Source organism: Alexandromys fortis, unplaced genomic scaffold (genome assembly GCF_014885135.2).
Source record: "Alexandromys fortis isolate MF-2015 unplaced genomic scaffold, M_Fortis_MF-2015_v1.1 scaffold_9, whole genome shotgun sequence".
In the NCBI taxonomy this organism is placed as follows: Eukaryota; Metazoa; Chordata; class Mammalia; order Rodentia; family Cricetidae; genus Alexandromys; species Alexandromys fortis.
This window is the reverse complement of record NW_026067892.1, coordinates 19,365,748-19,393,392: the sequence shown is the minus strand read 5'-3', so window position 1 is coordinate 19,393,392 and position 27,645 is coordinate 19,365,748. Positions and strand designations below refer to the sequence as shown.

At 50.7% G+C, this 27,645-nt stretch overlaps 1 protein-coding gene across 2 annotated transcripts in view; it reads right to left on the bottom strand.

Annotated features, from left to right (window-relative positions):
• Positions 1-27,645, bottom strand: part of Adamts14 (ADAM metallopeptidase with thrombospondin type 1 motif 14) — a 67,246-nt gene that overhangs the window by 28,753 nt on the left and 10,848 nt on the right. For both annotated transcript variants that reach the window (XM_050141757.1, XM_050141763.1), the window contains exons 3-6: positions 20,587-20,743; positions 15,634-15,824; positions 1,392-1,475; positions 745-892 (exon numbers count right to left, since the gene is read on the bottom strand). In XM_050141757.1, coding sequence (XP_049997714.1) covers positions 745-892; positions 1,392-1,475; positions 15,634-15,824; positions 20,587-20,743 — 580 coding nt within the window. The remainder of the gene's footprint in view (positions 1-744; positions 893-1,391; positions 1,476-15,633; positions 15,825-20,586; positions 20,744-27,645) is intronic.

The window sequence follows — 27,645 nt, the reverse complement described above, 5'->3', positions numbered from 1 at the left end:
GTCTATGCATATGTATGCACACGTATGAGTCTATACACACTTCGAACCTGGTGGTTCAGGCAAAGCAACCCTTGGGTAGTCAGGCTAGCCAACTCATTTCTACCATTGAATGAGTAAAACTCTCAGAAAGCCCTCAACAAGAGATCTAGAGAATCAGCGTGGCCTTTGTGTGTTGCCTGTCTGTAAGAGGCACAGGCAAGTCTCTTCACCACCCTGTGCCTCAGTTTCCCCACATGGGAACTATGATCAAAGCTGCATGTATATAGATGTTTATGGTTGTCCGCACACCCCTCTACCCAGTGAGCAGCTGGCAGATGGAAGACAGTGAATATTACATTTTCCCCCAGTTGCAACTTGGAAGAATCCAGAAGCTGAAGAGTTCCTGGATCCATGCGATGGCGTGGGGCATGGGCTTCCTTTCCTACAGCCACACAATCTCCCCAAGTGCCCACAGTCTGGAGTAAGCAGAATCATGCCTAAGGTCTCTGAGGTCTTCAAGCAACTGGGGGCTTCAAAGAGCAGCTCCAGGAAGGACTGAGGTAGTGGCCACCAAAGTGAGCTATATTCCCTGGCCACAGACCTTAAGTTCCAAGGCCATCTCAGTCCACCTAGGTCCTGTTCCCTCTTCTTCTCCAGAGTGAGCCCCACAGACAGAACATTGCTCTCCAGGTCCAACCTTGAATCTCCACTCCTGCCCTGCAGGCTGCCCACGCCTGACCACGGTAAGCACAGTCCCTTACATACCTGAGGGGCCGAAGTTCTGGCGGGTGAGGAAGATGACGTGGTCGTGGTGCTCAGTGTGGTTAGGGTCTTGGCGCTGCTGGGAATGTGCCCAGCGACACACCTGCTCCAGGCTGCGTGCAGGGTTCCCTCGCTCGATCAGGCTCAGGGACTGCAGGGTGCCGACAGTGGAAAGGTTAGAGACCTCAGACATCATAGGAGCTCTCCAGAGGGGAACACGGAGGCTCCCAGGGACTGCAGCACCTCATCACCAGCTGTTAACATCTGGCTGCTGCTGGCACAGTCCTCCCTCCACTGGTGCTTGCCAAGCAACTGTTCCCTACCCATGCCCACTAGAGACTCAAAGCATACGATTTCCATCCTCTTCAACCTGCAAGGCAGTCCACTGTGCTGAGCACTTCCCCAGACTGAACACTTATCCCTCATCCAGTCTCTATGGTAACTTGTGAGGAAAGTGTGACTTCACCCCCATTAGGGAGAACAAGCGCCTAGCTTATGGTCAGGGTCCCTAAGCTCGACAACGATGGGACTTGTCCCTGTCACTGCCCCACCTCCAAGCCTCCCTTTCCCTATAGACTCCTCACGGAGAGGGATTTGGTGGTCTCCTGCTTGTCATCCACCCTGCCCCCCTCCAGGAAGCAGGGGCTCACCTGTCGGTAACCCACTATGATCAAGCGGACAAGAGCGATATTCACGTGGGCCCCCAGCGATTCATCGTGGTAAATCTCATCCACCTACAAGGAGAGCAGTATAAAGGCAGCAAATTTCCCTGACAGCGCCTACTGCATGCTACACGTCAGGCCAGGATCTAACGTATGGCACTGTTTCACCCCTCCATGACCTTATCCAGCAGGACTTTTCCTTCCCAATTTACCAAGTAAGGAAACTGAGGCCAAGAGAGGTGATGACGTGCCCAAGGACACATGGCTGGGATTCAAACCCGAGACACTGAATCCCAACTCTGAGCTCTTTCCACAGAGCCCACATCTATGGGAAGAGGGATAGCTTGAAGCTTAGTGACTGACCAACATGTTCATCAAGATGCGCATCTGTCCCTCTCTGATGATCTGTCCCCCTCTTAAGATCTGTCCCCCTCTGAAGAGTCTCTCCAGAGAAGTCACCCAACTCAAGGGTCCCTGCTGAAGCTCCCTGTTGTAACATCTCTAAGCATTTTCCAACTATCACTGGGATGGCATTACTTGGTGGTGCCCACACAGTGGAGCCCAAGCCATGGACCCTTCCCAAGGGAAATCCCAGAATAGGACAATGTTCAAGGGCCCTTGGATGGACAGTGGCAGCATCACCCAGAAGCATCTTAGAAACAGTATACACAGCCAAGTCTCCCCAGTCAGATCTGCATTTGAACAAGGTACCCTGGATGTTCCTAGACTCTATCAAGGGAAGGAGCTCAGCTCTGAACAATCCTTTTGTCTCACGGGTCCAGGATCTGGGAGACTGGGGAGTCCCCCACTGGCTGTATCCAGAAACCCAGTCCTAGGTACTCCCCTGTCAGGAAACCTGGATAGAGAGGGACTGAGCATGTTTGTCTACTCCCAAGGATGGGTTGTTTTCGCTTTTGTTTTTGTTTTCCCAAGACAGGGTTTCTCTGTGTAACAGCCCTAGCTGTCCTGGAACTAGCTCGGCAAACTAGGCTGGCCTCGAACACACAGAGATCCGCCTGCCTCTGCCTGCTGAGTGCTGGGATTAAAGGCATGCGCCACCACCGCCCGGCGTCAAGGATGGGTTATTCACCCTCTCCTGAGGATGTCCATCTCCTGAGTTAACTGGGGACTCGAGTAAAAGCAGGGTAAAATAGCACATGCCTTGGTAATCCCAGGGTTCCTATAGCGAGATGGGAGATGGAGACAGAAGAATCTCCACAAGCTTGCGGTCCAGCCAGCCTGGTGTTTGCAGCGGTGAATGATGAAAAAGACCCTGACTCAAGCAAGATAGAAACGACAACCCAAATTGCTGTCTGATCTGCACAGTGTGCCACGCACACACCACACACCTGTGTTGGAGCGCAAGGATGTAGATTCCCTCCAGCTTGACCAAAGGTCAGATGATTCAGGCCTACTCTTGCTCCTTCAAGGTTGTGACAGGAGCTTTGGCCCAGGGTGTGGCTGCCTATGAATGTTTGGCCTAAGATGTGGTCCCTGAATGTCCTGCCTTAACAACAGAATTCTTAACTCAGGGTATAGTTGCTTGATGTTTCGGGTATTGAAGAAGTAATTGCTCTGTTCCCCTGCTGTGGGATTGGGATGTATAAAGCCTATGGAAAATAAATGTGGGTGAATTCTGTATTCACTGGTCGCCCTCCCGACTGTATTCTGTATCTCTGTTTTTTCTACCTAACATTTCTAATCCATACACCCCTACCCTGGAATGTACAAACCTGTTGAGGCTGGACCCCAACACACCTGCATACCTGCACACCCGCGCGCGCGCACGCGCACACACACACACACACACACACACACACACTCATACACAAAGGCTTTTGTAAAGGCTTAAAAACCAAACAAAATATTTCACTGTAAACACACACACATACACACAAAGAAAATTAAATCACTAGCAACCAACAACAACAAAATTACTATGGTTAACAAACTTCCCGTCACATGTGCATGCCCGTGTGCTAGTTTATGCTGAACATACTGTTTGTGTTTTGCTGGCTCCGGGGCAAATGTTCTGTGTCTTTAACTGTGATTCCTGGTGTCTGCATAGAATATGCCATCACCGATGTGACTAACATCCCAGATAGCAGGTGGGAGTCTTAGGGAGAAAGAACTTCCTCAGCCAGTCAATGTAGGCAATGATAAAGCAGCTCCTTGGAGTCCTGGGTTCAAATCCCAGCTCTGGTTTCTTCTTTTAATTTTTAATTTTATGAGTGTTTTACCTGCCACGTATGTATGTCTGTGTACCAAGGGGCATGCAGTTCCCACAGAAGCCAGAAGAGGGTGTGGGATCCCCTGGGACTGGGGTGACAGATGGGAAAGACCTGGACTGGGAGTCGAACCCTGGCCCTCTGGAAAAACAGTACTTTAACTGCTGAGCCATCGCTCCAGCCCCCTCAGCTCGTTTTGTTTTGTTTTGTTTGTTTTTTAAATCACCTACCTGGCTTGGGGCACAGCACAGAGCTCCTTTTTCTTTTTTTTGCAGAATGGAAATACCAATGGCTGTTTGAGGGCCGCCCCCATATACATGTCTGGAACCCACATGTGAGACACAAGCCCAGAGGCACTGTCAGTGACACACAGCGGTGACCTCTGACTCCTGCCGCACGGCTTTCTGGGAGCTGGACGGTTTCACCGCTGCCTTTGTCTCACTGTATCTGTCCCGAGTCCTTTAGCACCAGCTCTTTCTCACGCATATAGAAAGTAAGCGACCTACAGGCTGTGGAGGGGTGGCTGCCCACTAACCAGAGAGAACACATCCTTTCTAACTCAACACATGAGTCCCTCAAGGAGGGAAACCCAGAATGGAGACCTGATGGGCCAGCACAGGATGAAACCAGGCTGTGGGCCCAGAACCATGAATTAGAAGCTGCCTACACCACAGAGCCCAGCCAGCAGCCCATCCTCCCAGTGCCCAGAGCAGGCAGTGGCCCCTGTATATGAATGTGCAGACCTCAGAGCAGCCAGCATTGGGCTTCTGCCATCGGCTTTCCTGGCGTCTGAATCCAACTGAGTACTGAGACCAAAGTCTAGCACTAGATCCAACTGAGTGCTGAGACCAAAGCCCAGTGCCTGCTGCGGACAAACACACACTGCCAATCCCCACCGCAAGACATGATGGAGAGGCCCAGGGCAAAGGGTTTCCTCCCATCTTCCCGAGCAAAGACTTCATAGAAAGAAAGTGCTTCATTGTGTAACGATAGCAGCTTCCTGTGCTCACACGCCTGAGACTTATCCTAGGAAGCCTGCAGCTTCTATCAGCCACACCCCCACACCCACGGAATGCCAACCTCACGATATTTTACTGAGACCTGCAGGGAAGTGACCTTTTTTACATGTATGAGGCTGCATGCATGTTGGCACACCGCGTGCATACCTGTTGCACACGGAAGGGAAAAGAGAGCCTTGTATCCTCTGGGACTGGGATTACAGACAGCTCTGAGCTGTTATGTGGGTGCTGGGAATCAAAGCTAGGTCCTCTGGAAGAACAACCAGTACTCTTAATTGCTGAGCCACCTCGGCAGCCCCATGAGAAGTGACTCCTGATTTTTCAGCCCCTCCAGCATCAGAATACAGCCTTTCTTCTACACAGGGCTGGGGCAGTACAGTATGTGGGCTCTAAGATGGCCCAAGGAAGACAGGAGAGGCACACACCATTTAGCCATATCAGTGACACACACTCCACAGCCTGTCCCAGGACAAAGAGAAGACAGAGACAACTGGGACATTTAAGTAAGGATATATACTGGGTTCTGGACATCTGGAGGGACTCCTGAGTTATTGCTGTCTTCCATGTGTCCTCGAGTCTATGGGTTGTTGAAAATGCTGTCTGGATCCTGCATATGGCAGCCAGCCCTTTGTGTCGGAAGGCTTTGCACCTGCAGGCCTAACCAACTGTTCACTGGAAATCTGAGGAAAAACTTTTATATAAAACACATTCTTTTGTTTTTGTTTTTTTTCCTTTGCCACTACTCCTAACCAATACAGTCTAGCAGCTATGTGCACAGTTCTTACATTGCATCCATTTTTCAAAGTTATCTAAAGGGCTGGAGAGATGACTCAGTGGCTAAGAGCACTGGCTGCTCATCCAGAGAACCTGGGTTCAATTCCCAGCAACCACATAGCCGCTCAAAACTTATTACTCCCGGTCCAGGAGCTCTGACTCCCTCTTGTGGTCTCTATTGGTACTGCATGTATATGGTTCACAGACATGGAGGCAAAACACCCATGCACATGACAGAATAGAAAATCTTAAAAAAAAAAAAAAAACTCAATCAAAGCCATCCTGCGATGCTGTAAATCACAAAAGCTGAGGGTTCTTCAGCTCTGCAGCTCAAGGGTGGAATGCTTGCCTAGTTCTTCAAACAAACAACAACAGCAAAAATGATCAAAACGCAACTTGGGAGGAGAGGGTTTGAGATTACAAACCCAGTCATAGGTCATCATGAAAGGAAGTCACGGCAGGAACTCAAGTAGAAGCCATGGAGGAACACTGCTTACAGCCTTGCTTCTCATGATGCTTTCTTCTAGCATCAGGACCACCTGGCCCAGGGGTGGTACCACCCCACAGTGAGCTGGGCCCTCTCGCATCAGGAATTAATGAAGAAAGTGCTCTACATACTTGCTTACAGTCAATGTGATGGAGGCATTGTCTCAATTACGGTTCCACTTCCCAAATAACTCGAGGTTGTGTCAAGTTGAGGAAAACTTAATCAGGACAAAAATCCAGAACTGGAAGGAGGAAATCGGGGGATGGGGGAGAGGAAAAGAGCGGGGAAAGGAGTCAGGATGGGAGAGACAGAAGGAGGGAGAAATTTGTATACGTTACAAAGGAGATTTGAGCATCTACAGATTTGGGGACTCAGGTGGAGTCTTAGAAACTATCCCATTGGATCCCATTAGGACAGAGGGACAACCATACTCATTTTGGTCGCTTGCTCAGCAGACCACATCTACTCATTAAGGGCTTTTTAAACATGATTTATTTAACTTTATTTTATTGCATTGGTATGAAGGTGTTAGATCCCCTGGAACTGGAGTCATGGACAGTTGTGAGCTGCCATGTAAGTGCTGGGAATTCAACCCAGGTCCTCTGGAAGAGCAGCCAGTGCTCTTAACTGCTGAACCATCTCTCCAGCCCCTCATCAAGGTTTTCAATGACCCTTGTTCCAATTGCCACCCAGCCTAGGACACTGGCAGACGGGATAGGCCCTGCCCTCCCAAGCCCCTGCTCCAGTTCTCTGGGCCCTGGCATGTTCATCTCGAATACCCCTGCCAGTCCTGGCCCTGGAGTCGGGAGCTCAGAGTCCATCTGGCTGGAACTAGGTCGTGTTTTACATGGGCCAGAAAAGTGCCTGGATAGGGCCATCATATTAGCAGAAACTGTCCCCTACACATGGTGCCACAGCCAGGGGGGTGTGGCTACCTGGCAAGGCCCAGGAACCTATCAACCCTAGGACACATTCACAGGGACCCTCTGACAAACTCCACCCTGGCTGCACACCCAGAACCTGGCCCAGCACCCTCGGACTCCATGGCTGTGGGGAGAGGGGGTCAGGGAACCGTTAGAAATTGCTTCCCATGGTTGGACACAGAATGGCCACAAGACACACACCCACAGGGCAGAATGAACAGTGTGTCTGGTTTCCTCGCTTCTCACCTCTAAGCCAAGTTCAAGGCCACCTTTGCCAGGACTCCTAGGTTAGGGTTTGACATCACCTATTGGCCTGAGATAGCCATTGGGTGTGTACCAGAAAAACAAGCAAAGGTCATGATGCTGGCCAAGGGGAGACAAAACAGCAGAAGGGAGGGGACAGGTGGAGAGTGCTGGGCTGGAGGGGTGCGTTGCTGCTCCCAAAATAACTACCGTGTGCCAGGCACCGGGCCAGCCTTTCTTCACCACCTCCTAACCGTCTTAGAGAACAGAACTATTCCAGTTTTATAAGCAAGGAAACAAGATTCTCTTTCATTCATTCATTTCTTCTGTGTGTGTGTGTGTGTGTGCGCGCGCACGCGCGCGTGAGTCTGTGCGTATACAAGTGTGTGTGTAAAGGTGTGTGCCCCCATGGGCAAGTGTACATGCTCATTCCAGAAGAGGACACTGAGTGTCCGTCCAGCTCTGTCCCTCTCTACCTTATTCCCTTGAGACAGGGTCTCTCACTGAACCAGAACCTAAGCCGGCAGCCAGTAAGGCCCAGAGATCCTCCTGTCTCTGATTCCCATAGTGCTGAGGTTAAAGGCCACGCCCAGCTTTCTTTGTGAGTCCCAGAGATTTGAACTCAGGTCCAAGATTCCATGAGGCTAAGTAACTGCCAAAGGCCCCCCATTTGGGTAGAGGGAAACTGGGATTTAAACAGTGGCCCCTATTTACACTCAGGGCTGTCCAGACAGTTTCAGGGCCACAGCAAGCGGGCTTCCCACAGCCCAGTATAAGAAAAGAGAGATCAGAGGACAAAGTCAGCCCTAGCCTGGCACGGAAGCCCTGAGCTAGCGGAGGGTGGCACCAGGAGGAAGCAGACAGAAGCTGAACTCTTACTAGCCAGGGCTGTGGGTGCGCCAGCTGCACTCCGCACCTCGAGCTGTGTCTCCTCAGGTCTCCTTTCAGAAACATGGCTCCTGGGAGGGTAGGTTTGTGGAGAAACCCTGTTGCCCGATGGCTGACGGTCCCACTGACATGAGCTGCAATTTGGGGAGATGGGACTGGGGAGCCATGGGAGCACCATGCACCCGAGCCCTGAACACAGCAACTTCAGTGGGACAGATGTGGAGAGAAAGCATCCTCTGTGACAGAGAGGAGTGAAATGGAGCACAGCAGTGGAAGGGGACCCTGAGCCAGGACCCTATGCCTCAAAGCTTTCTGGAACCTTCTCCCAAATAAACCCACTTCCCCAAACACACAGCCTGACTTCCAGATTACAGAAGACTCCCCAGGTTGCAGAAAAGGGTTTCCCAGCCCGATGGAGAGCAAAACAGCATTAGCAAAGACGCCCTCCCCTTCACCCTGTAACCCCGGGGATGTCAGGCCCCCACTGTCCTGCGGTATGAGAACTATACAGTTTTTTAGACTCTGAGCCTGAGGTGGGAGAGCCCCAGCTTCAGTCTGCGGCTAGAGGGGTAAACCAGGCCCCCAGGAGAACATGAGAAGGCTGTGGGCAGTCTTCCCTCAAGTTCCACGTCAAGACCAGTCAGTCTCTCCTTGGCAGAGCTAGGGCAGAGAGCTCCACGGAGCACAGTGTCCTGCGGTCTGCACTCCCTCTCTCCTGAGGGACGATGCTCAAAGGAGCCGCAGGATAGACTGACTGTCCACCTCTGTCAGAGGGCTCATGCAGGTTTCGGGCCAGGAGACAGAGTAGAGACAGCACCAAGAGGCAAGACCCTGGAGTCTAAGGCACCAACTGGAGGCAAAGGCATCAACTGCCACTAGGTGCTAACCCAGCTACGAGGGTCCTCCCTGCCTCACCTCCCTCCCTGAATCCCAGCAATCTTTCCAGACAGAAGAGGAAGCCCTGCCTGCCTGCCTACTTGCTTGCTTTTTAAGAATTTCAACCATCTCTATAAGGAAATAAGACCATATCTATTCCCCATGTCCCTCCTTCAATTTTCTTTATGCCCTCAAAACCATATCCCCCTCCCAACTTCATGTCTCATACACACACACACACACACACACACACACACGCACACACACATCATTGGGCATGGAGCCATCTGCTGGAGCATGGGAGACCTGCCAGTGGATATATCTTCAATATAAAACAATTCTCCATTCCCCTGTGACTGCCACTATCCTCAGTATGGAGTGGGGCCTGAAGATCATTGCCTGCCCTAGCTAGATAGGGATTCTGACTGGCTTGTTCTTGTACAGACCTTGTGCAAGTGATCACAACTGCAGTGGTTCCTGTCCAGAAGATAGCATCCCACAGCACTCTTCCCCACCCTCCATTTTACATCTTTCCCATCTCGTCTTCTGAGATGTTGATGGTGGGGTTGATAAGAATGTCCTGCTAGGGCTGAGCACTCGGTGGCATATCATCAGTACTTTGACCCAGTTAGCATCTCCCCCACTGACCGCTTCTCTGTCCAGTGTTGAGAGCATCCCAGGTCTGTCACCGCCAAGAGCTGTGTAGGCGTCACCAACCCCATTTTCTTTTGAATTACAGGTTGAACATCCTAAATCTGGAAATGGTCTCTAATTTCCAAAGTTTATTTGTTTATTTATTTATTTGACTGCCAGAGTAACACTATAGGTGGAAAATTCCACACCTGGGCTGGTTGATGGGTCGCTGTCAAAAAAATCAGGTGCACTAAAAATAACATGTGAAATTACCTTCTGGCTATGTATCTACTGTGAACATGAAACGCATGTGAACTTCATGTTTCGACTTGAATCCTCTCCCCGAGACTGCTCCCGCTGGCATGCAAACATTCCAACCCCAAATGCTCTGGTCCCAAGCGTTCCAGAGCAGAGATACGCAACTCCTAAGGAACCTCTCCTTACAGAGAAGTTTTAGGCTTGCAGAGAATTTGCCAGGCTAGTAGGGATATCCCATGCACTGTGTGCCTATCTGCTCCCACTGCCGGCATCTTGCATAAGTATGGTTCGAGTTGTCAGGATGAGCCAACCTACACCGGCAGGAAATTACTAACTCAAGTCTGTGTATCTATCACTCTGGCCCTCCAGTGTCCCCCTAACTTCCTATTTTGCTGGGAGGTGGGGTGGAGGGGGCCTCATCCAGGATACAATAATGAAGGTCATATATTTGCTACCATTTCTTAGCCCTTCCTGGTTTTTGGTGGCTTTAATGATTTTGGGGAGAACTAACGTGGGACTTTACAGACCGTCTATCAATTTGGGTGTACCAGATATTTTCTTTCCCTTTTCTTTCATTTTTGTATGAGGAGGGAAGGGACAGGGGTTTCACGAGGCAGCCCAGGCTAGATTTAAACATAGGGTTCCCCAGCATTGGTCTGTCTTCCTGGTGCTCAGCCTGACCCCTACAGTTGCTAGGCTTGGCGCCAAAGCCTTGTCCCCTAGGAGCATACCTTGCCAAGGTGCCACCCTTCCCCATGTGCCACATCAACAAGTCCTGCCTCGAGTCACCAGCTCGGAGGTGAAAGGAGTCTCCTAACTTGTCCCCTGGCCCAAGCCAATGAGCACGACCTTATATTTCAAAGGGCTGGTGTAGACTCCCAGTGAGCGGTGTCCCCTGCCTGCCAATCAGCACACACTAAGGGAAGTGGAGTCTTCAAGGTTCCCCAGAGCCTAAGGGCTGGCCTGCATAGCTCCCCTGGGATGGGGCTAACTGGCCCACCTCAGATCCAGGTTGTTTGTGCAGGGTGGCTTGGGGAACACAGGGACAGACCCGCCCAGCCCAACAGAGACCTTTTCATCCGTCTACAACATCCAGCATTTATTTCCCCACAAACTACTTAGGAAACACAGCGGCCTTGATGTCCCAGGCAGGTCTGCCTGCCTGCGTATAAACAGAGGCACGAGGAGGCCTGGCAAGCCCGAAATGCAACATTTCCTGCCTCCTAAACCCACTGAGTATCTCTATGGTGTGGAGGACGAAGAGGGACAAATTTCCAGTTCGGGAGTCTGGACTTAATCAATGGCATCTGTTAGATTAAAACGAACTTCTATTTAGGGAGCCACTGCCCTGGAAATAGGATGTCTGGAGTCTCCTTTGTGGTGGCTAAAGTGGAATTGCCATAGGTAAAAGTGCTCTGGGGACAGGAGGGCCCGCTTCGCTCTTTGCTAACGTGATTCTCATGCTGGGTAAGGGCAGCATCTGTGCTGTGTCTTATATTGGGGTGAGAGCTGTTTCCTCTCAGGCTTAGAAAACATACATACCTGTATGTAGCAGCAGGGGCAAATACCTTAGAGCAGGGGCTTCACCTGCCACTGTGGACAACTTGACACTGGCTGGGGAGCTGCCCCATGCACTGTAGGATGCTCAGGGGACTCCCTGGTCTCCACTCATGAGATGCCACCAGCATCCCACCTCCTTCAGTTCTTACAAGGAAGAAATACAGCCTGAAGCCTTTCCCTTCTCTTTGGTCCCATGCCTTTATCACTCTCCCAAAACTCACTGCTTTTTTCGTTTGTTTGTTTGGTTTTGGTTTTAGAGTGGTTTCATGGGTTTTTTTTTTTGTTTGTTTGTTTTTTTTTTTTTTTTTTTTTTTTTTTTTTTTTTTTTTTTTTTTTTTTTTTTGTTTTTTTTTTTTTTTTTTTTTTTTTTTTTTTTTTTTTTTTTTTTTTTTTGCTAAATGTTAAAAGCAACCCATTTCAAGGCAGTGGTTCCTGTGGTGTGTATGTGTGTGTTACTGGGGATGGAACCCAGCCCCCACCCACACCCCATGTGCATTAGGCTGGAAGCCCAGGACCTTCCTTCTCCCTTCTCCACAACTGCCTGTCAAATTCTGCAACGGCAGAAGTGGTAGGTAGGAAACAAGCCAATAGATGCGACCTCCTAGGGCTATGAGTAGGGGGCCAACAAGCCAGCTGTAAAATGCTCAGGCTGCTGCCTGCATGGGACAGGTGGTCCTGCCTCTGCCGCCTCTGCTGCCTCTAAGTCCTTCTGCACTGTCCTCAATGAATATGATCATCCCAGAGGCCTGAGGCTTGTCTGTGCAGCCCGACTGAAGCTTTAAGAATGTCAGGCTCCCAGCAGGTACAGGCTACATCCTGAAAATAACTACTCATTATGTTTCAGGGGCTCAAAGGGCTCCCTAGCACTGAGACTTGAAGGCGTCCTAAGGAAAGGGACCTAAGGTACAGAGAAAGACCAGGCACCCAAAGCCTACCGTCAGGTGACAGAGGAATGAAGAAGGAGTCCCTGCCCACCATCTGTAGCTGTGGATCTTTCTAACACAACCCAAGTGAGTGCAGAATTAACCCTGAAGCAGGCTAGGCTTGGCATGAAAGGCCTGCCACTCTCTCTGTAGCCTTGACTGCTCTGGGGACAGGATCTCCTTGGATGATCTCTCTCTCTCTCTCTCTCTCTCTCTCTCTCTCTCTCTCTCTCTCTGAATCTGCTCCAACTTCTCCCCATTTCACCCCAGTCCCCTCGTACTAGTACAATAAAAGCATCAGTACTGGCAACCAGATACCCTCTGTGATCCCACCAGGCTAACCTTGGCAGACACAAGGCTGCTCAGGTAGGCAGAGCTTCAAGGCAAAAGTAAAGTGACACCCATGCACCTGGATCTATGAAGTCTCCCCAGGGCTGTCTGCGCTTCCAGCATCCCAACCAAACACAATGAGGAGGATGAGCTGCGGGTCCCATGGGAGGGCGAGGCTGTCTGCCGCCCATCTGCTCACCTCCAGGGGCCGGAAGTCTGGCTGGCCTTGCTCTGTTCAACAAAGTCACAGCCCCCACACAACTGGCTTGCCTGACGGCAGTGGCAGGTATATATGGCAATCCCATAAGTCATAGCCTGTGTGTGTACCGTGAACATCCATGCCCTGGAAGCTGGATTCCATGGTAAGCACTGGCCTGAGCTGTGCCATCCCAGGCCCTGTGATTCCTCTCCAAATGGCAAGGCAGCAGTGAGCAAGCAGCCAAGGCTACGGCACTGAACCCGAGTTGGACGTAGTGGCCCATTCCTGTAACCCCAGCACTTGGGAAGGAGTGGCAGCCTGGACCACATACTAAGTTCAAGAACAGTCTATGATACACAGGAAGACACCAACTCAAAAATAAATAAGCAAAAAGACAGGAGGGGGGATAAAAGGAGGAAACACAGAAGGAAGAAATGAGCAAGAAGGGGAGAAGAAAGAATAAGCCCAGGCTATCCACACAGCAGTCACCACAGAAGCCCCTCAGAGCATTGTCTTTAGAAAAAGCTGACAATGATTCCTGGCCAAGGATATAAGCCATAGGTTGGGGTCAAGGGTCAAAAATCAGGACATAGAAATTGGATGTTCCAAGACAGCCAGGGAGGGCCACAGGCCTACTTTGTCCAACAGTAAAATATGGGCAAGTGCAGGGGGCCTGGGAAAAGATGGCCACTGGATACTGACCCACACACACCTAACTACCAGAAAGAACTTCTCATCCCTTCCCCATGACTCCAATGGCATTCTCTTACAGCTCCTGAGCTGAGGAGGCTTACCAGATCCTTCTGAACCAGAAGTATCCTTCGGAAACCTTCCAAGGGGTTTACCAGATCATGCCTCCCTGAGCTAGTTTCAAAAGTGCTCTTGCCTTAGAAAGGAACAGTCTCTTCATGATCCATCCAAAGGTCTCTTCCTAGCCTTGGATGAACTGTGATGGCTCAGGCTCTAATCTCAGCACTCAAGAGTGAGCTCAGGGCTAGCCTGGGCAACTTAGCAAGAGGCTGCTTCAAGATAAAGAGTAAGACATGAGGAGCTGGGTCAGAGTTCTGTACAAAACTCAAGGATCAATTCCCCAGGACAACAAAAAGGGAAAGAAAGAAAAGAAATGCCAGCTTGAGTTATTTAGCAAGATCTACTTTCAAAACAATAGTGGCTAAGCTGGGCATGCAGCCTGGTCTACAGAGCAAGTTCCAGGGCAGCCAGGGCTATTACACACACACACACACACACACACAAAAAAAAAACCCTATCTCAAAAAGCAAAACAAAACAAACAAACAAAAAAAAAACCCACGGGTTAGAGAGATGGCTCAGAGTTCAGTTCCCAGCACCCACTGAATTGGCAGCTCACAACCACCCATAATTCCAGTTCCGGGGAACCAACACCTCTTCTGAACTTCTAGGGCAGGAGACACACATGTGGTGAACAGACATACATGCAGGCCAAATGCCCAGACACATAAAATAAAATGAATAAATTTAAAACAACAACAATAATAACAAAAATGCATGGCTCCTTCCCGTTTCCAAGGGAAGCCCCATATCTGGCTGGTGCCAACTTCCTGCCATTCTCTCATCCTCCATCATCTCTAAACCTCGAAGTCTCCATCCCCTGGTCACTTGAGGCCACCTTCCACAGCCCAGAACCCACACACAAGGGTACGACCCTAAGCGTCGACTCAGTGACCCAGCAGAAGGTAAAGGCCCCTCCAGGACATCCATGCTTGTCTTGGGGCAGAGTGGTTAGAATACTGTAAGATGAAAATATTCTTAGTTGAGCAGACACAGAAAGAAACCTCTGGAACTTCCCTTACTGAAAGAGCAACGTTTTTTTTTAGAGAAATGGATCCACAGAAAATCCCTTGGAAAGCTTCACACCGTGAAGACAAACCTCTGGGGCCTGACTGAGCAACAACCAAGAACTTCCTCATCTCCATGTGCTCTCCTTCAAGAACCCACCCGAGGGTCTGAGAGGTGGTTCAGCAGGCAAAGGCGCTTGCTGTCAAGCACAGGAATCCAAGTTCAATCCCTGGGATCAGCACAGTGGAGGGAGAGAAACCAACTCCCCACAGATTGTCCTCTGACCCTCACTAGCTCTCTGCAGTGCAATCAATCAATCAATCAATCAAAACACACACACACACACACACACACGCACACACTCTATAATTTTATAATTTTGGTTGTGAGCCTAGCCTTTAACAGCTGAGGCCACACTATAATTTTAAAAGAACCTATATGACCTGAGCAAAATTTCCTGTTTAGGCCACTTCTTTGAGTAACTCACTTACCTGAGATACTCAAGGTAATTCCCCTGCCCCACACCTGAGGGTTTGATAAACTACTTCCTCTTGCTCATTTGTCTTCCAAGCTAAGAAGGGAGAGAAAAAATCTTCCCCTCCCCCTACCACACACATACCGGGGTCACTGGTCATGGAATACCACCTGGCATAAGGCCACACTATTAGAGGCCAGGCTTTGAATGGACACAGTAGCACTTAGATGCCACCTCACAAGAGACCAGCAAGTTACAGCTGGTTCTGCTACCTCTGGCCAAACACTATACTACACCCTGCCATGTGGTCCTAGCTGGACCTGCAATTTCTACTCTTGGGTTGAGTAGCCAATACTCCTAGGAGGCAGGTGTGTCCACATCCATGGCTATCCTCACTTCCTCTTCCTGGAATTATTTTATGGGTCCCATGCCACCTACTAGGCTAGAAGAAGCCACATGGAGGTGGCCAACCAGGCTTGCAGCACTCACACGTCCCTGCACTAATTACAAGCTGTCACTTCCCCCACACCGTCTCTGAGGAGCTCCAGGCCTGAGACACCCACCCACCCACGCCACCCAGTGCCCAGGGACACTCACGATGTTCATGAGCGTGAGGACGTAGTTCTGCGTGTGCTCCTTGCCATGGAAGCGAACCACCGAGTCATCCACCGCCAGCAGCACCTCGATGCTGTAACTGCCAGGCCTGGCATGCCGCCGCTTCCGTTCCGTGTCACCCAGCTGGTCCCCAACCAGATCCAGCACGTTGGGCAGGTCACCAAGGCCAAAGGCTAGAACCGGGTAGAAAGAGAGTGGGTGGCTGTAACACATGTTGAATCAATCTTTCTTTCTCTTTCATTCTTCCTCTCTTTTTCTTTCTGCTTTGTTTGAGACAGGGTTTCTGGAAACCTGCAGGCCTGGCCATCCTGGAACTCACTCCATAAACCAGGCTGGTCTGAAACTCAGAGATTTTCCTGCTTCTGCCTCTGCTTCTGCCTCCTGAGTGCTGGGATTAAAGGTGCACACCTCCACCACCTGACCCTTTCTCTCTTTTTCAGGCAGGGTCTCCTGTAGACCAGTCTGGTCTTGAACTTATTATGTAGCTGAAGATGACCTGGAACTCCTGATCCTCGTGCCTCTACTTCCTGAGTTCTGAGGCGGCAGGGCATGCGTCACCACATCATTCCACGGGGTGCAGCTGGGTTAACCCACTAACGGAGCCATATCCCCAGCCCCTCAGACTGTTCCTCAAAACACTCAGGAATCCACTTACCTCAAATCCCATTAGAGTGGGCCCTGAGCTAGGGGTATGAAGATCCCACAACCGCACTCCTAGCGGCTGGCAGATGGGTAGACAAAGGGCAGCTGGATGATAAACGGGGAGGGGGCTGCACTGGAGTCTACACTTTAGGTCAGGTGACGGAAATGGAATGGTGCCAACATACAGTTTGAGGGCTTCTTATCCGTTTCAGATCAGCATTTTTGGACTTTGAAACTCATACACCAGGACAGTTGAGCATCCTTGATCCAAAAATCCCAAATTGGAAAGGCTCCAAAAATCCAAAACAGTGAAGATTCCCAGCAGCCCAGCATCTAAGCCCAATGGTGAATCCAGCATCTCAGAGGAAGGAGAGAGGAATCCTGGCAGGGTGGGGTAGAGGGGGGGCAGGGGCGAGGAAGGAGCAAGTACTCTCCATGAGAGGGGAGGGAGCAACAGTCACCCTAGTATGTGAGCAGCATTCAGATACTCAACAGCCCTGGAGTCTTCCCTCTACATTCACTGAAGGGAGGCTCAGAAAGGTCACCTAACTCACTCTAGGTCACACAGCAAATTAATGGCAGGAGCCCAAACTAAACCTGAGTCTCCCTCCACACCCAGGCTGGGATTACCCAAATTTCCCTCTCCGCAAATGAGAAAAGGGGAGTCATGTGTCAACTGGGGTGTCATAGGTACCTCAGTCGCACTCTCTTCTCCGTGACCCTCCAGGCACAGCGAGCCAGAGCTGAGAGCCATGAGGGAGCCCACCCAAGAAGCCCCAAGTGAATGGAAAATGCACAGCTGCCCAAAACCATCAGCAATCTCCAAGCCCTGAAACCTAGAGGGACCCACGGATTCCATTCCCAGACCACACCCAAAGCCAGCTGTATTCACAGAAAACGGCACGCGTGCACGTGTTCAGACCAGCACCGTCACAGCGGCCCCAAAGGTGTGCGGACAGAGGAGTGCAGGCGTGAAGGGGAAAACGACTACGCTGTGCACATGTGCTGAGACCGCTGTAATACGAAGCTTGAACGCTAAAGGGAAGACATCAAACAGGCCTCGAACTGTATTCCTGTGTTCAGAGGGATCCACCCTCATCGTGGGGAGGACGGAAGATTTTAAAGAGAGTGACAAGCACGTTTTGGAATTAAACAAAGGTCTTGGTTGCACGCATTGTGAAGGCGGCGTAAAGCCACACAGCTATGCATTTTGAAAGGGCGAGTTTGAGAGCTGAGGAGACGGCTCTGCTGGTAAAGGACTTCTACACGAGCATGTGGCCCAGATAAATTCTGGGGACGTGTGGCTGCCAGCTTGTAGTCTTAACAGGTGGGAGGCAGGGTCAGACTCCTCAGAGCAGGCTAGCGAGCCAGACAACAAATCCTTGAGCTTCAGATCCAAGTGCAAGAGCCTGACTCAGTATCCAAGACTGGTTGAGGAAGACAGGCACGTGAACACACATGCTCCCACAAGTACACATAAGCAAAGCATGCACACGAACACACATGGACATACACCTCACACACATACGCTTATGGCTGAGGCCCAGAGCTCGGCCATAGTAATCTATGCTGGTTCACACATCCAGGTGCCTCTAACAAAGAATGTGGGAGGAAGGAACAAGGCACAGGGCAGGCCAGGGCTGAAGAAGAGGGCAGGGTTAGGAGATGGACAGGGAGCTGGGGATATTGAGGTGCAGCCAGAGCATAGGGGGATACCCCAACAGCCTGGCCGAGCAGGTCAGACTTCTGAGTGCTAAGGGACGGCTGACTCCATTTTCTTTTTAGTTAAACAATGTTAGACTTTGATCATGTCCTTAGCTACAAGTCAGTTTTGTTTTTGGTTTTTTTTTTTGGGGGGGGGGACTGGCTCTTCATCAATAATCTTGTGAATTACACATCATCAATTGTTTCCATTGTTCTGAGAAATGACTGACCAGAAGATGTTTTGTGGTATGTCAACTGTCTGACCATAAACCCACACATGTACCCTTCCTGTGATCATAAAGATAACTGCAAAATTTTACTTTTAAGTACTGGCTGCTTGGTATAGGGGACTCTACCTTTAACCTGTGTTATTTATTTTTATTCTCCTACTATGGGAGACTGAAAATACAGCCCAGGCGTCATTAAATTTTTCCTTTCCAACATCTCAGTGTTATCTCCTGGTTTTTGACACTGTAACACTGAAATTGGGCCACTGCATGCTTGACCATGCCCTGAAAGAGATTCTTTGGGGGCCCAAGTCTCAAGGGCCAGTGAGCAAAAGTGTGAAGGTCTGGGCATAGTACACACATGTGTGGGTGTATGGTTTGAGAGTGGGGGAGGTGCTCACAAGGTCAACCATGAATAGGCGAGGGCTCATGAGGGGAGACGTTACTGTAGTGGGTATTTCACTGTGTGAGAATGTATGAGTGTACAGACGGGAGTGTAAGAATATGTGTGGGTGCAGGAGTTTGTGTGTGTATAAAGTAACAGTATGTAGGTGTGTAGGCCCTGGAGGAATAGTCCCCTCCACCCCAAGTTCATGGGTGAATGTTGTACCCCTTAACAAAGAAGCTTGAAGGCAGTCTGCCCTTCCAGAGGCAGCTTGAGTAACAGGCTCACCTGATAAAGCCCTTCAGGCCTTCTGTCTGTACTCCTCCAGACAGCTGGACAACCACCAACACACACACAGAGCCAAGAGTCCATGTGGGGGGGTCACACAAAGGTGATGAAGCCCGGGGGGGTCTGTCCTTCGGGGAACCCCCCCCTCCCCAGCGTCTGAAGGAAATAGAACATTAGGAAGCAGTGCTGACTCGGAGGAACAAGGAGAGGGACACTCACACAGGATATGGATGGGCAGATACAGGGTGGCTCAAGCTGGGGCGCCTTCTGCCAGGCTCAGAATTGATTCCCCACAGGCCGGGCAGAAAGCAGACCTAAGAGAAACCTTCAGCTTGCGATGGCACAAGGAGACAGGCACACCCGGGATCTTTTCACAAGTGTCCCTACAGAGTCACAGGTGCCCAACAAAGCGCTCTACCATCCCTTGCCACTTGGACGAAAGGCCCTGGGTGGCCAGGCCCTGACCATTGGCTGGTAATCAGGGGTTTCACCCACGTAGCTTGAGGTACAGAACACCGGACACAGTTCCCTGGGCTGATACCTCAACTCTGCAAGCTTGGCCTTGGGGCCTCCATCGTGTGGCTCCAAAGGAGACTGAGGTCAGGCTAATGGAGAGAAGTTTGACTTCTCCAAGCCTTTCTTCAAAGACAGATCCATAGCTTTTGGTTCAGAATTGGAAAAAAAATCCCATGTTCTCCTTAGAAAGGAAGAACTGTGTCCATGACAGCCTGACTCACACTGGCCAAGAGCGTCCATCCCGTGCCCACCTGCCGGCCTGCAGCCTCCCAGTTCTTACAAGTGACATTTGGAGCACAGCTGAACCTTCACAGAGTGTAGGGAACAACTGGCTTCTGGGCATTCCTTCACACAAGGCTCCACCCGAAGGGACCCTGGCATGAGGGTGTGGCCACTCAAGACCAGATTCCAACCAGCCAGTATCATTGCTTCTCAACGGAACTCCATAGGAAAGCTACAACTCACTGTGACGTTGGCCGCAGGGCCGGGAACAGCACCTGTCACATTCCCTACATCCTTCTCTCAGTGAGGGTGCCCAAGTACTGGGAGATAGTTGCTCCTGCTTTTAAGGGGTTCCTACCTACTCCAAGTGACTGCAGTGAGACCTGCCGTTCATCAAGGGTCTGCTGTTAGCCTGGCTTTGTGCAGACTTTAGTGAGTACTCCAAAGAGACATGCCACGGCCTTAGCAGGTAGCTTCCATCGATTCACCTCACTCATTTGGAAGCTCTGAGATGTTAAAGTACCCGCCTAGGGTCACAGAGCAAGAATCCAAAAAGGTGCACCGGACACCAAGCTGTCCCTGCTGCTCCAACACCGGGAACTGATTAGCAAGGACCTTAAGGATCTTCTTGTGGCGCCCACACAGTGGGGTTGGGTTTTAGCGGGAAAGAACCAATAGCCATTCAACCTTCTGCTTCGGCTTAGCCACAGCCTCCATCATACCGAGCATCCTCGGAGATGCTGGAATCCTGAGGACCCCTGTTCAAGACCCGAGTGGCTCTCTCTAGTTTTTGGCCATTTTCTAGCTGCTCGGTCAATCCACTGGGGCTTCTCTCCTGGCTTGGCTGCTCCTTAGGGCCCAGGCCCATTTCACAAATGAGAAAACTGAGGGCAAGTACTGAGAGCTTAAATTGGAAGTTAAGCTTGGGCCCCCTCCCTGCCCATAGCCTACCTTCATTGTGAAGGTCCCCATGAGGCTCTGCCCACTCCTGCTGGACGGCTTCCCGGCGGTATACCACGTGTGTCCTCCCTCCAGCCTCCTTCTCCTGCTGCCCTCGCTCTAGAGGCTCGATGAAGTAGTCTGAGCTGTCTGTGCGGATGAGGCCAGCCTGCGGGCCAGGGAGAACGAGAATAAGGCAAGAAATAGAAGAGGTGAGAATGGGGGACACAAAACAGACACATGTGGGGGCTCTCCCTGCAGATGTCCCATGGGGAAGCACAGAGAAATTAGGAAGGCTGATCGTGGGTGGGGGACCCCCATTTTAAGCGCAGAAGGACCTGCCTTGCTTGTTCTAGTCGTTTGAGGCTTCATGTGAACAAAGAGTTCTATTATTACTTTTCAAGGTAAGCGGGCGCACACAGCTAGGCACAGTATTCTGACAGTATCCTACTCCCCTTAAAAGCAAAAGGGAAAACACCAGAACAAAATGGAAAACCAGTCTGTGGATAGGTGTGGACCCTGCTCCAGTACAAAGGGTTATTGTTTCAGCCCCAAAGCGCATGTGTATGATACGGCAGGGGGCTATGGGCCCCACAGGAATTTAGCCAGGATGCTGCACCAAGGACCCAAGGACACAGGCTCCACTTTCAATCTCACATTCTGTCCACATCAAAATATTCCCTTAAAAAGAAAAAAAAATCAAATCAAGGGCTGGCCTTGGAAATCAAAATACAAAAATCTAACCTTGGCCAAAGCCAGAAAATGTGCTATTAGCCACCAACCAAGACCATAATGAAAGAGGCCAATAAAGCGTATAAAGAGATGTGTGTTAATATACATATGCCTGCACATGTGTATAGACACACACACATGCACGTCACCTCCATAAAGCAGGCCAGCCCACCTACCATGGTGCGCGGAAAACAGCAGATAATGTTTAATAAATAAATATTTGTTGAATTCATTACTTGTTCTAACAAATACCCACTGAAAGCCCTCAGTATCCCGTACACCGGGAGCCCAGCTGCGAACACAGAGCCGAGCTGAGCTCCAAGGCACATTTTATAAGCTGACGAGTCTTCTCCATTTGAACCACAACCCCCTCCTTTCTTAAAGCAGCCACTGCACACCGTTCAATTCCACCCACCTCCCCAGCTCAGCCTGTTTGGGAGCTGAGCCTCAGGGAAGTCCTTCCAAGGCCCTGGTGCACCTGCCCAAGCAGCATTGGGCTCTTTTCATTCGCTACTGAAGCAGAAAACCAAGCTGGTCAGGACCGAGACGGTCACCGTCACACCTCATTACAGACCCGTCCGGGAGGCCAAGAAATGCTCCAGGGAAAAAATGGTGGCATTGTGACAGTGTGTGACCTACCCAGGCTCCATTTCGTCAGGTAATGGGATGGTCTGAGAACATCCTGGCGTTTTTGTTAAAATACCAGGGACAGGACTCTCGGGCTGGGAAGACTGAGTATAAAGCACTTGCTGAATAAGCCTGACAACCTGCATTCAGATTCTCAGAACCCACATAAAAGCTAGACACAGTAGCCCAGGCTACTCCCACAGTCTCAGCATGCCTGGGTGGGGGACTGGAAGCTGAGGCAGGGAGACCTCAGCTATCCTGGCATAAGCACCATGAACAAGAGATCCTGTTTAAATCAAGGTAGAAGATGACCGGACCCAAGCTTGTTACTCTCTGATTGCATGCATGCTGTGGCGCGTGAATGATTGCATGCACACGCTTGCACTACACACACACAAGCACACACACACACACACCATGCAATGTCAGCATTATCATTCCTTCAAAAGACTCAGCACCTACCGCTTGCTCCGGGAAGCAGACAAATAAGGCTCAGCCTCTGGCTCTGGAAAGGAGCCAAGGACGAGGAACGTCCAACCCTGCCCAGCACTAGGACAGGTGTGGTCCCAGGGGATGGGTGTGCACCCGCTACCTAGTTACAAGAGCTAAAAACACAAACTGACACCCCTGCCCAAAGGGGTCTGTGTTGGCCCCATGGAAATACTAGCCAGAATAGGGACTAGAAGCAAGAGGTTTGAATGGTCTAGGCTTCCTGGCACCAGCTTCATTCTCTCCCACGTTGACAGCACACCTCCACTCTGCCGCCAGACAGCGCAGTCTGAGGAAGAGCGGTGGTGGCTGCAGCCGTCAATCAGGCACCTGGAGACTGGCAGCCTGGGCTAGACCCCATGGCTTGATGAACGGAAATGAATGCATAAGAGGAAGGGAGAACGTGGTAGGGCGGTCGAAGAAAGCCACCCAAGATGGAAAGGGCATGTTAGGTGGACGGGGGCCTTGGGCAGCATACAAAAGCAGGGACTGTGCCATGGATCAGAGAGGCATTGGGGGTCACAGGCAGAAGCTGAGCAACGACAAGAAATAATGGCTGTGGTGATTTGAAAGAGAATGGCCCCCAAAAGGAGCAACGCTAACGGGAGGTGTGGTCTTGCTGTAGTAGGTGTGGCCTTGCTGAAGGAAGTGCTTCACTGTTGGGGCAGGCTTAGAGGTCTCCTAGGTTCAAGTTACAGTCTAGTGTCTCTTAGATCACTTCCTGTTGCCTGGAGTCAAGATGTAAGGACTCTTAGCTCCAGCACCATGCCTGCCTGCTGCCATGTCCCACCATGATGATAATGGACTAAATCTCTGAGTATAAAGCACTTGCTGTATAAGCCTGACAACCTGCATCCAGATTCTCAGAACCCACATAAAAGTTACACACAGTAGCCCAGGCTCATCTGGACCAGGATCTGCCCTGGGGGTCCTTTCCTAATCCCACCTGAAGTTCTTGGCTTCTGGCGGAATCTGACTTTTAAGAACAAGAATACTCAGTCTCACCTCTGGCCAGCTGTTCCCATGGACACCTCCCACCATGAGTGTGACAACAGAGGAGAACCAAAGCACAGGGCTCATAAAGGGAACAGTGCCCTCCTACTCCCAGGGTGACTTCCCATCTCTCAACCAGAAAGGACACTCAGCCCACACTAACCTGCCTACCACACCCCCTCAGCTCTCTGACACCTCAAACTCCTCGGTCCTGTCTGCTTAGGCTCACGCCTTGACCCAGGGCAGAGCTTGAGAATGCACCCCCCCCCAAAAAAAAACAATTTACTAACTATGGCAAAAGAGCTAGACCCAGCAACTAGGGGCACACTTTGTGACTATGCGTCTCATTGGTCCCCAGAAATCAAGAGCAGAGAACAGTCCAAAGATTGTTCTTATCCCATTTGGGGCATGATGCCTAGGCCTAGGCCAGATCTGGGCAGTCTCTGGGCCTCAGAGACCCTGGTCTTGGAGAGAGGATGAAGAGGCAAGCCTGGCCCTGGACCCCAGCTCCAGCTATCCCTAACCTTCATGGAGACCTCGGGTCCCCACTGGGCAGCACAAACCCTGACCCTTCCCCACCAGCTTTTCTTGCCTCCCTGACACACAGAGAGGCTTGGCACAAGTCCCCTTGAATCCCTGCCCTGGCCAGGAAGCCAGGCACGGCGCAAGGCCATCATCCTGGCAAGCAGGGCCTCCTGGCTCCCTGCCTCCTCACTAAACCACCCCGGCTCTCAATTTATGCGACGTTTATATTTCTGAAAAGTGGTAGCTAATTTTAAAGCACTAAAATCAAATCAAATTTCTGGATAAAACATCAAGGAAAAGGGGGGGAAAGGATTTGTGGAAGGGCTGGGAAACGAATGCCGGGCCTAGCTATTTCCACCCCGCTGCTTCTTCTTTCACAAACAGTACGTAGGAAATGCACACTATAAAAGCTCCTCACACAACAAAAGCAAAACAAAGAATGAATCCTTGGTTACCTCTTAGAGAGCCAGATACCAGGTGGGCCCTCAGCCAGTCGCTCAGGAATGGAAACCCTCAAGGGAAGGCCAGGCCACCCTAGCCTTGCATTGAACTCCCTTCAGTGTGGTTCTCTCTGCAGTGTCCTTCCTGAGAGGCATTACGGCTAGTGGGGGCAGACATACATCACTTCAATAGCAAAGGCAACAGCTTTCTCTCTGTCTGCATCCAGAGGCCTCCAGGCCACACTGAGGTTCTCCCCAGTTGTCCAGGGCAGGGAAGAACTCACAATTTCAGTGGAATCCCAGGGCACCTGAAGAAGTGGTCACATGACAACTGAGGTGGGGAGCGGGGGTTTAGAAATCACCTTGTGTAAAGCCGGGCAGTGGTGGCGCAAGCCTTTATTCCCAGCACTCAGGGGAGGCAGAGGCAGGCGGATCTCTGTGGGTTCGAGGCCAGCCTGGTCTACATAAGTTCCAGGACAGCCAGATCTGTTACACAGAGAAACCCTGGCTTAGAAAGAAAGAAAAAAAGGAAGTAAGGGAGGGGAGGGAGGGAGGGAGGGAGGGAGGGAGGGGGGAGGGAGGGAGGGAGGGAGGGAGGGAGGGAGGGAGGAAGGGAGGGAGAGAGGGAAGAAGGAAGGAAGGAAAACACTATGTGACCTGCTATGGACCTAACTGAGCAAGTTCAGTTCATGACCGGTAGTCATCTACCATCAGGATAAAGTCCAGATATTTCAGTAGAAAATGGAAGCCAAATTATTTTGAAATTTGTTCATAAGTGTGAGTTTGCATGTATAAGCATGTTAACTCCAAAGATACATGTATGTACATGGAGATCTAGAGATAAAGGGACACTGAGACAGCAAACAAACCTCCAGGGTGACCACAGGAAGGCTTGGGCTAAGTGTTCTCAAACAAAATGGAAATCCAAGCTTAGAAATAGGCCAGGCTCGACTCCTGTGAGCATGGCTGTCTCTTCGGCAACACCACACGCTCCTCTGCTAGACCCTCAACACTGAAGCCCGGCCACAGATCTCCCCTCCCTACCCAGCTGCGGCTCCAGGCTCACGGGAAAGAGACACCTACACTCGCTGCCCCGTGTCTCACCATCTCCCTGTCTCTCTCTCTCCACAGCAAACGGGCTTCTGGAGCCACCACTCCCTGAAGTGCTCACCTAGGACTAAACTGTGGCTAAAGTTGGCTAGCGCTTCTTTGCCCTGGCCTGGTCTCCTCTAAGCATACACTCTCCCTAAGCTTATCCCCTATTCTTGTTTGAAAAACCTCATGCAGGCATCTAATTCCTGATCATACCAGCCATCCCATCCTTCTCCGTGTGTGTGTGTGTGTGTGTGTGTGTGTGTGTGTGTGTGTATTCCTTTCATGTTTACCCAACAACCCCCTGGACAGAGAGCGAGCCAGATTTCCACCAGCCAGGCAAACTTCAAAGAACTCTAGGCTTGTGTCCAGACCTACTCTCCCTTCCTTCTTTGACCCATCTATGGGGGGGAAAAACCCAAGATAGGCTAAGACTCAAGACCTGCAACTCCTGGTACCCTAATCCTGCAGTCAGTTCAGCACCCCAGGGTCCTTCAGGGCCCTGACCATGAAAGGCTATGCTGGACTATTGTCTCTGAGATATGGCATGAGAGAAGTGCCATCCATCTGCCACCTTAGCGTGGGATTCCCGTCAGGGCTTCTCTATTCCCCGGGCATGATGGGGACCAGTCAAGGAAAAAAAAAAAAAAAAAAGACAAGCCTCTACTAGTCTTAATGAACTCATATCTGCATGATACAACTTGAACAACTTGATAATTAAGGCAAACAACCCAATTTAAAAATAGGCAAAGGACTGCCGGGCGGTGGTGGCACACGCCTTTAATCCCAGCACTCGGGAAGCAGAGGCAGGTGGATCTCTGTGAGTTCGAGACCAGCCTGGTCTACAGAGCTAGTTCCAGGACAGGCTCCAAAGCCACAGAGAAACCCTGTCTCAAAAAAAAAAAAAAAATAGGCAAAGGATCTGAGTAGCCATCTCTCCAAGGAATATATTTAAATGGCCAATGAAAAGGTGCCCGGTGTCATTAGTCAGCAGGGGAACTCAAATCCAAACCATAGTGAAATGCTGCTTCACACCCACCAGGCTGGCTAGAATCAAAGTAAGATAATAACAAGTGTTGGCAAGAACGAGGAGACACTGGAGCCGTTACACACTGCTGGTGGGAATGTAAAATGTACAGCCACTTGAAAGCAGTCTGGCAGCTCCTTACACAATTAAACAGCTTTAATACAACTTGCAGAAAATCCCCTCCTGAGTAGAGACCCAAGACAAACAAAAACACGTCCACACAAAAAAACTTGCCCACGAACTGTTGACATTTATTGTCAGCTTGGCTGGATCCAGAACCACCTAGGAGACACACTTCTTGACTGGTTTGGGAAGGCATTTCCAGATAGGTTTAACGGAGGGAGACCCACCCTGAATGTGGGCAGCAGCATCCCACGGCCCCAATAAAAAGGAAAAATGGGGACAGCAAGCTGAGTGGCGGCCTTCACCTCTCTCTGCTGCCTGAACAAAGGTGCAGTGTGGCCAGCCGCCTCACAGGCCCGCCGCCTTGTCTCCCCACCACGACAGGCTGTACCTCTTCTTAAACCCTGCCAGACATTTCGTCATAGCAACCAGAAGAGCACCGAACACCAGCACTTACAGAAGCATTGTTCATAGCCATCACAAAGGGCAAGTTGTCCAGACGCCTACCGTCAACATGACATATCTGTGCAATAGAGCTGACCATAAAAATGAATGAAGTCCTGATGCATGCCACAGAGCAGATGAGCCTGAAAATGCTGGGCCATGTGAAAGACGCCAGATACGAAAGGTGACAAATTCTAGGAGCGCCTTTACAGGAAAGGAAATAGGAAAATGTGTGGAGAGAGCAGGTGAGTGGCTGCAGGGAGGAGGGATATGACCAGGGCAAGAGGTAAGGGGCAACCTCTTCTCTATGAGCCAGCGAAAACTTTGTGTTGGCTATGGAGACAGTGGAGCATGCCTGTCTACAGAAAACCCCCTGAAAGCCTGGTGTGGTGGTGCACTTCAACTTAGCACTCAGGAAGCAGAGGCAAGCTAATCTCTAAGTCTGAGGCCAGCCTGGTCTACAGAGCTAGTTCCAGGGCAGCTAGGACTACACATAAAAACCCTGTTGAAGAAGAAGAAGAAGAAGAAGAAGGAGGAGGAGGAGGAGGAGGAGGAGGAGGAGGAGGAGGAGGAGGAGGA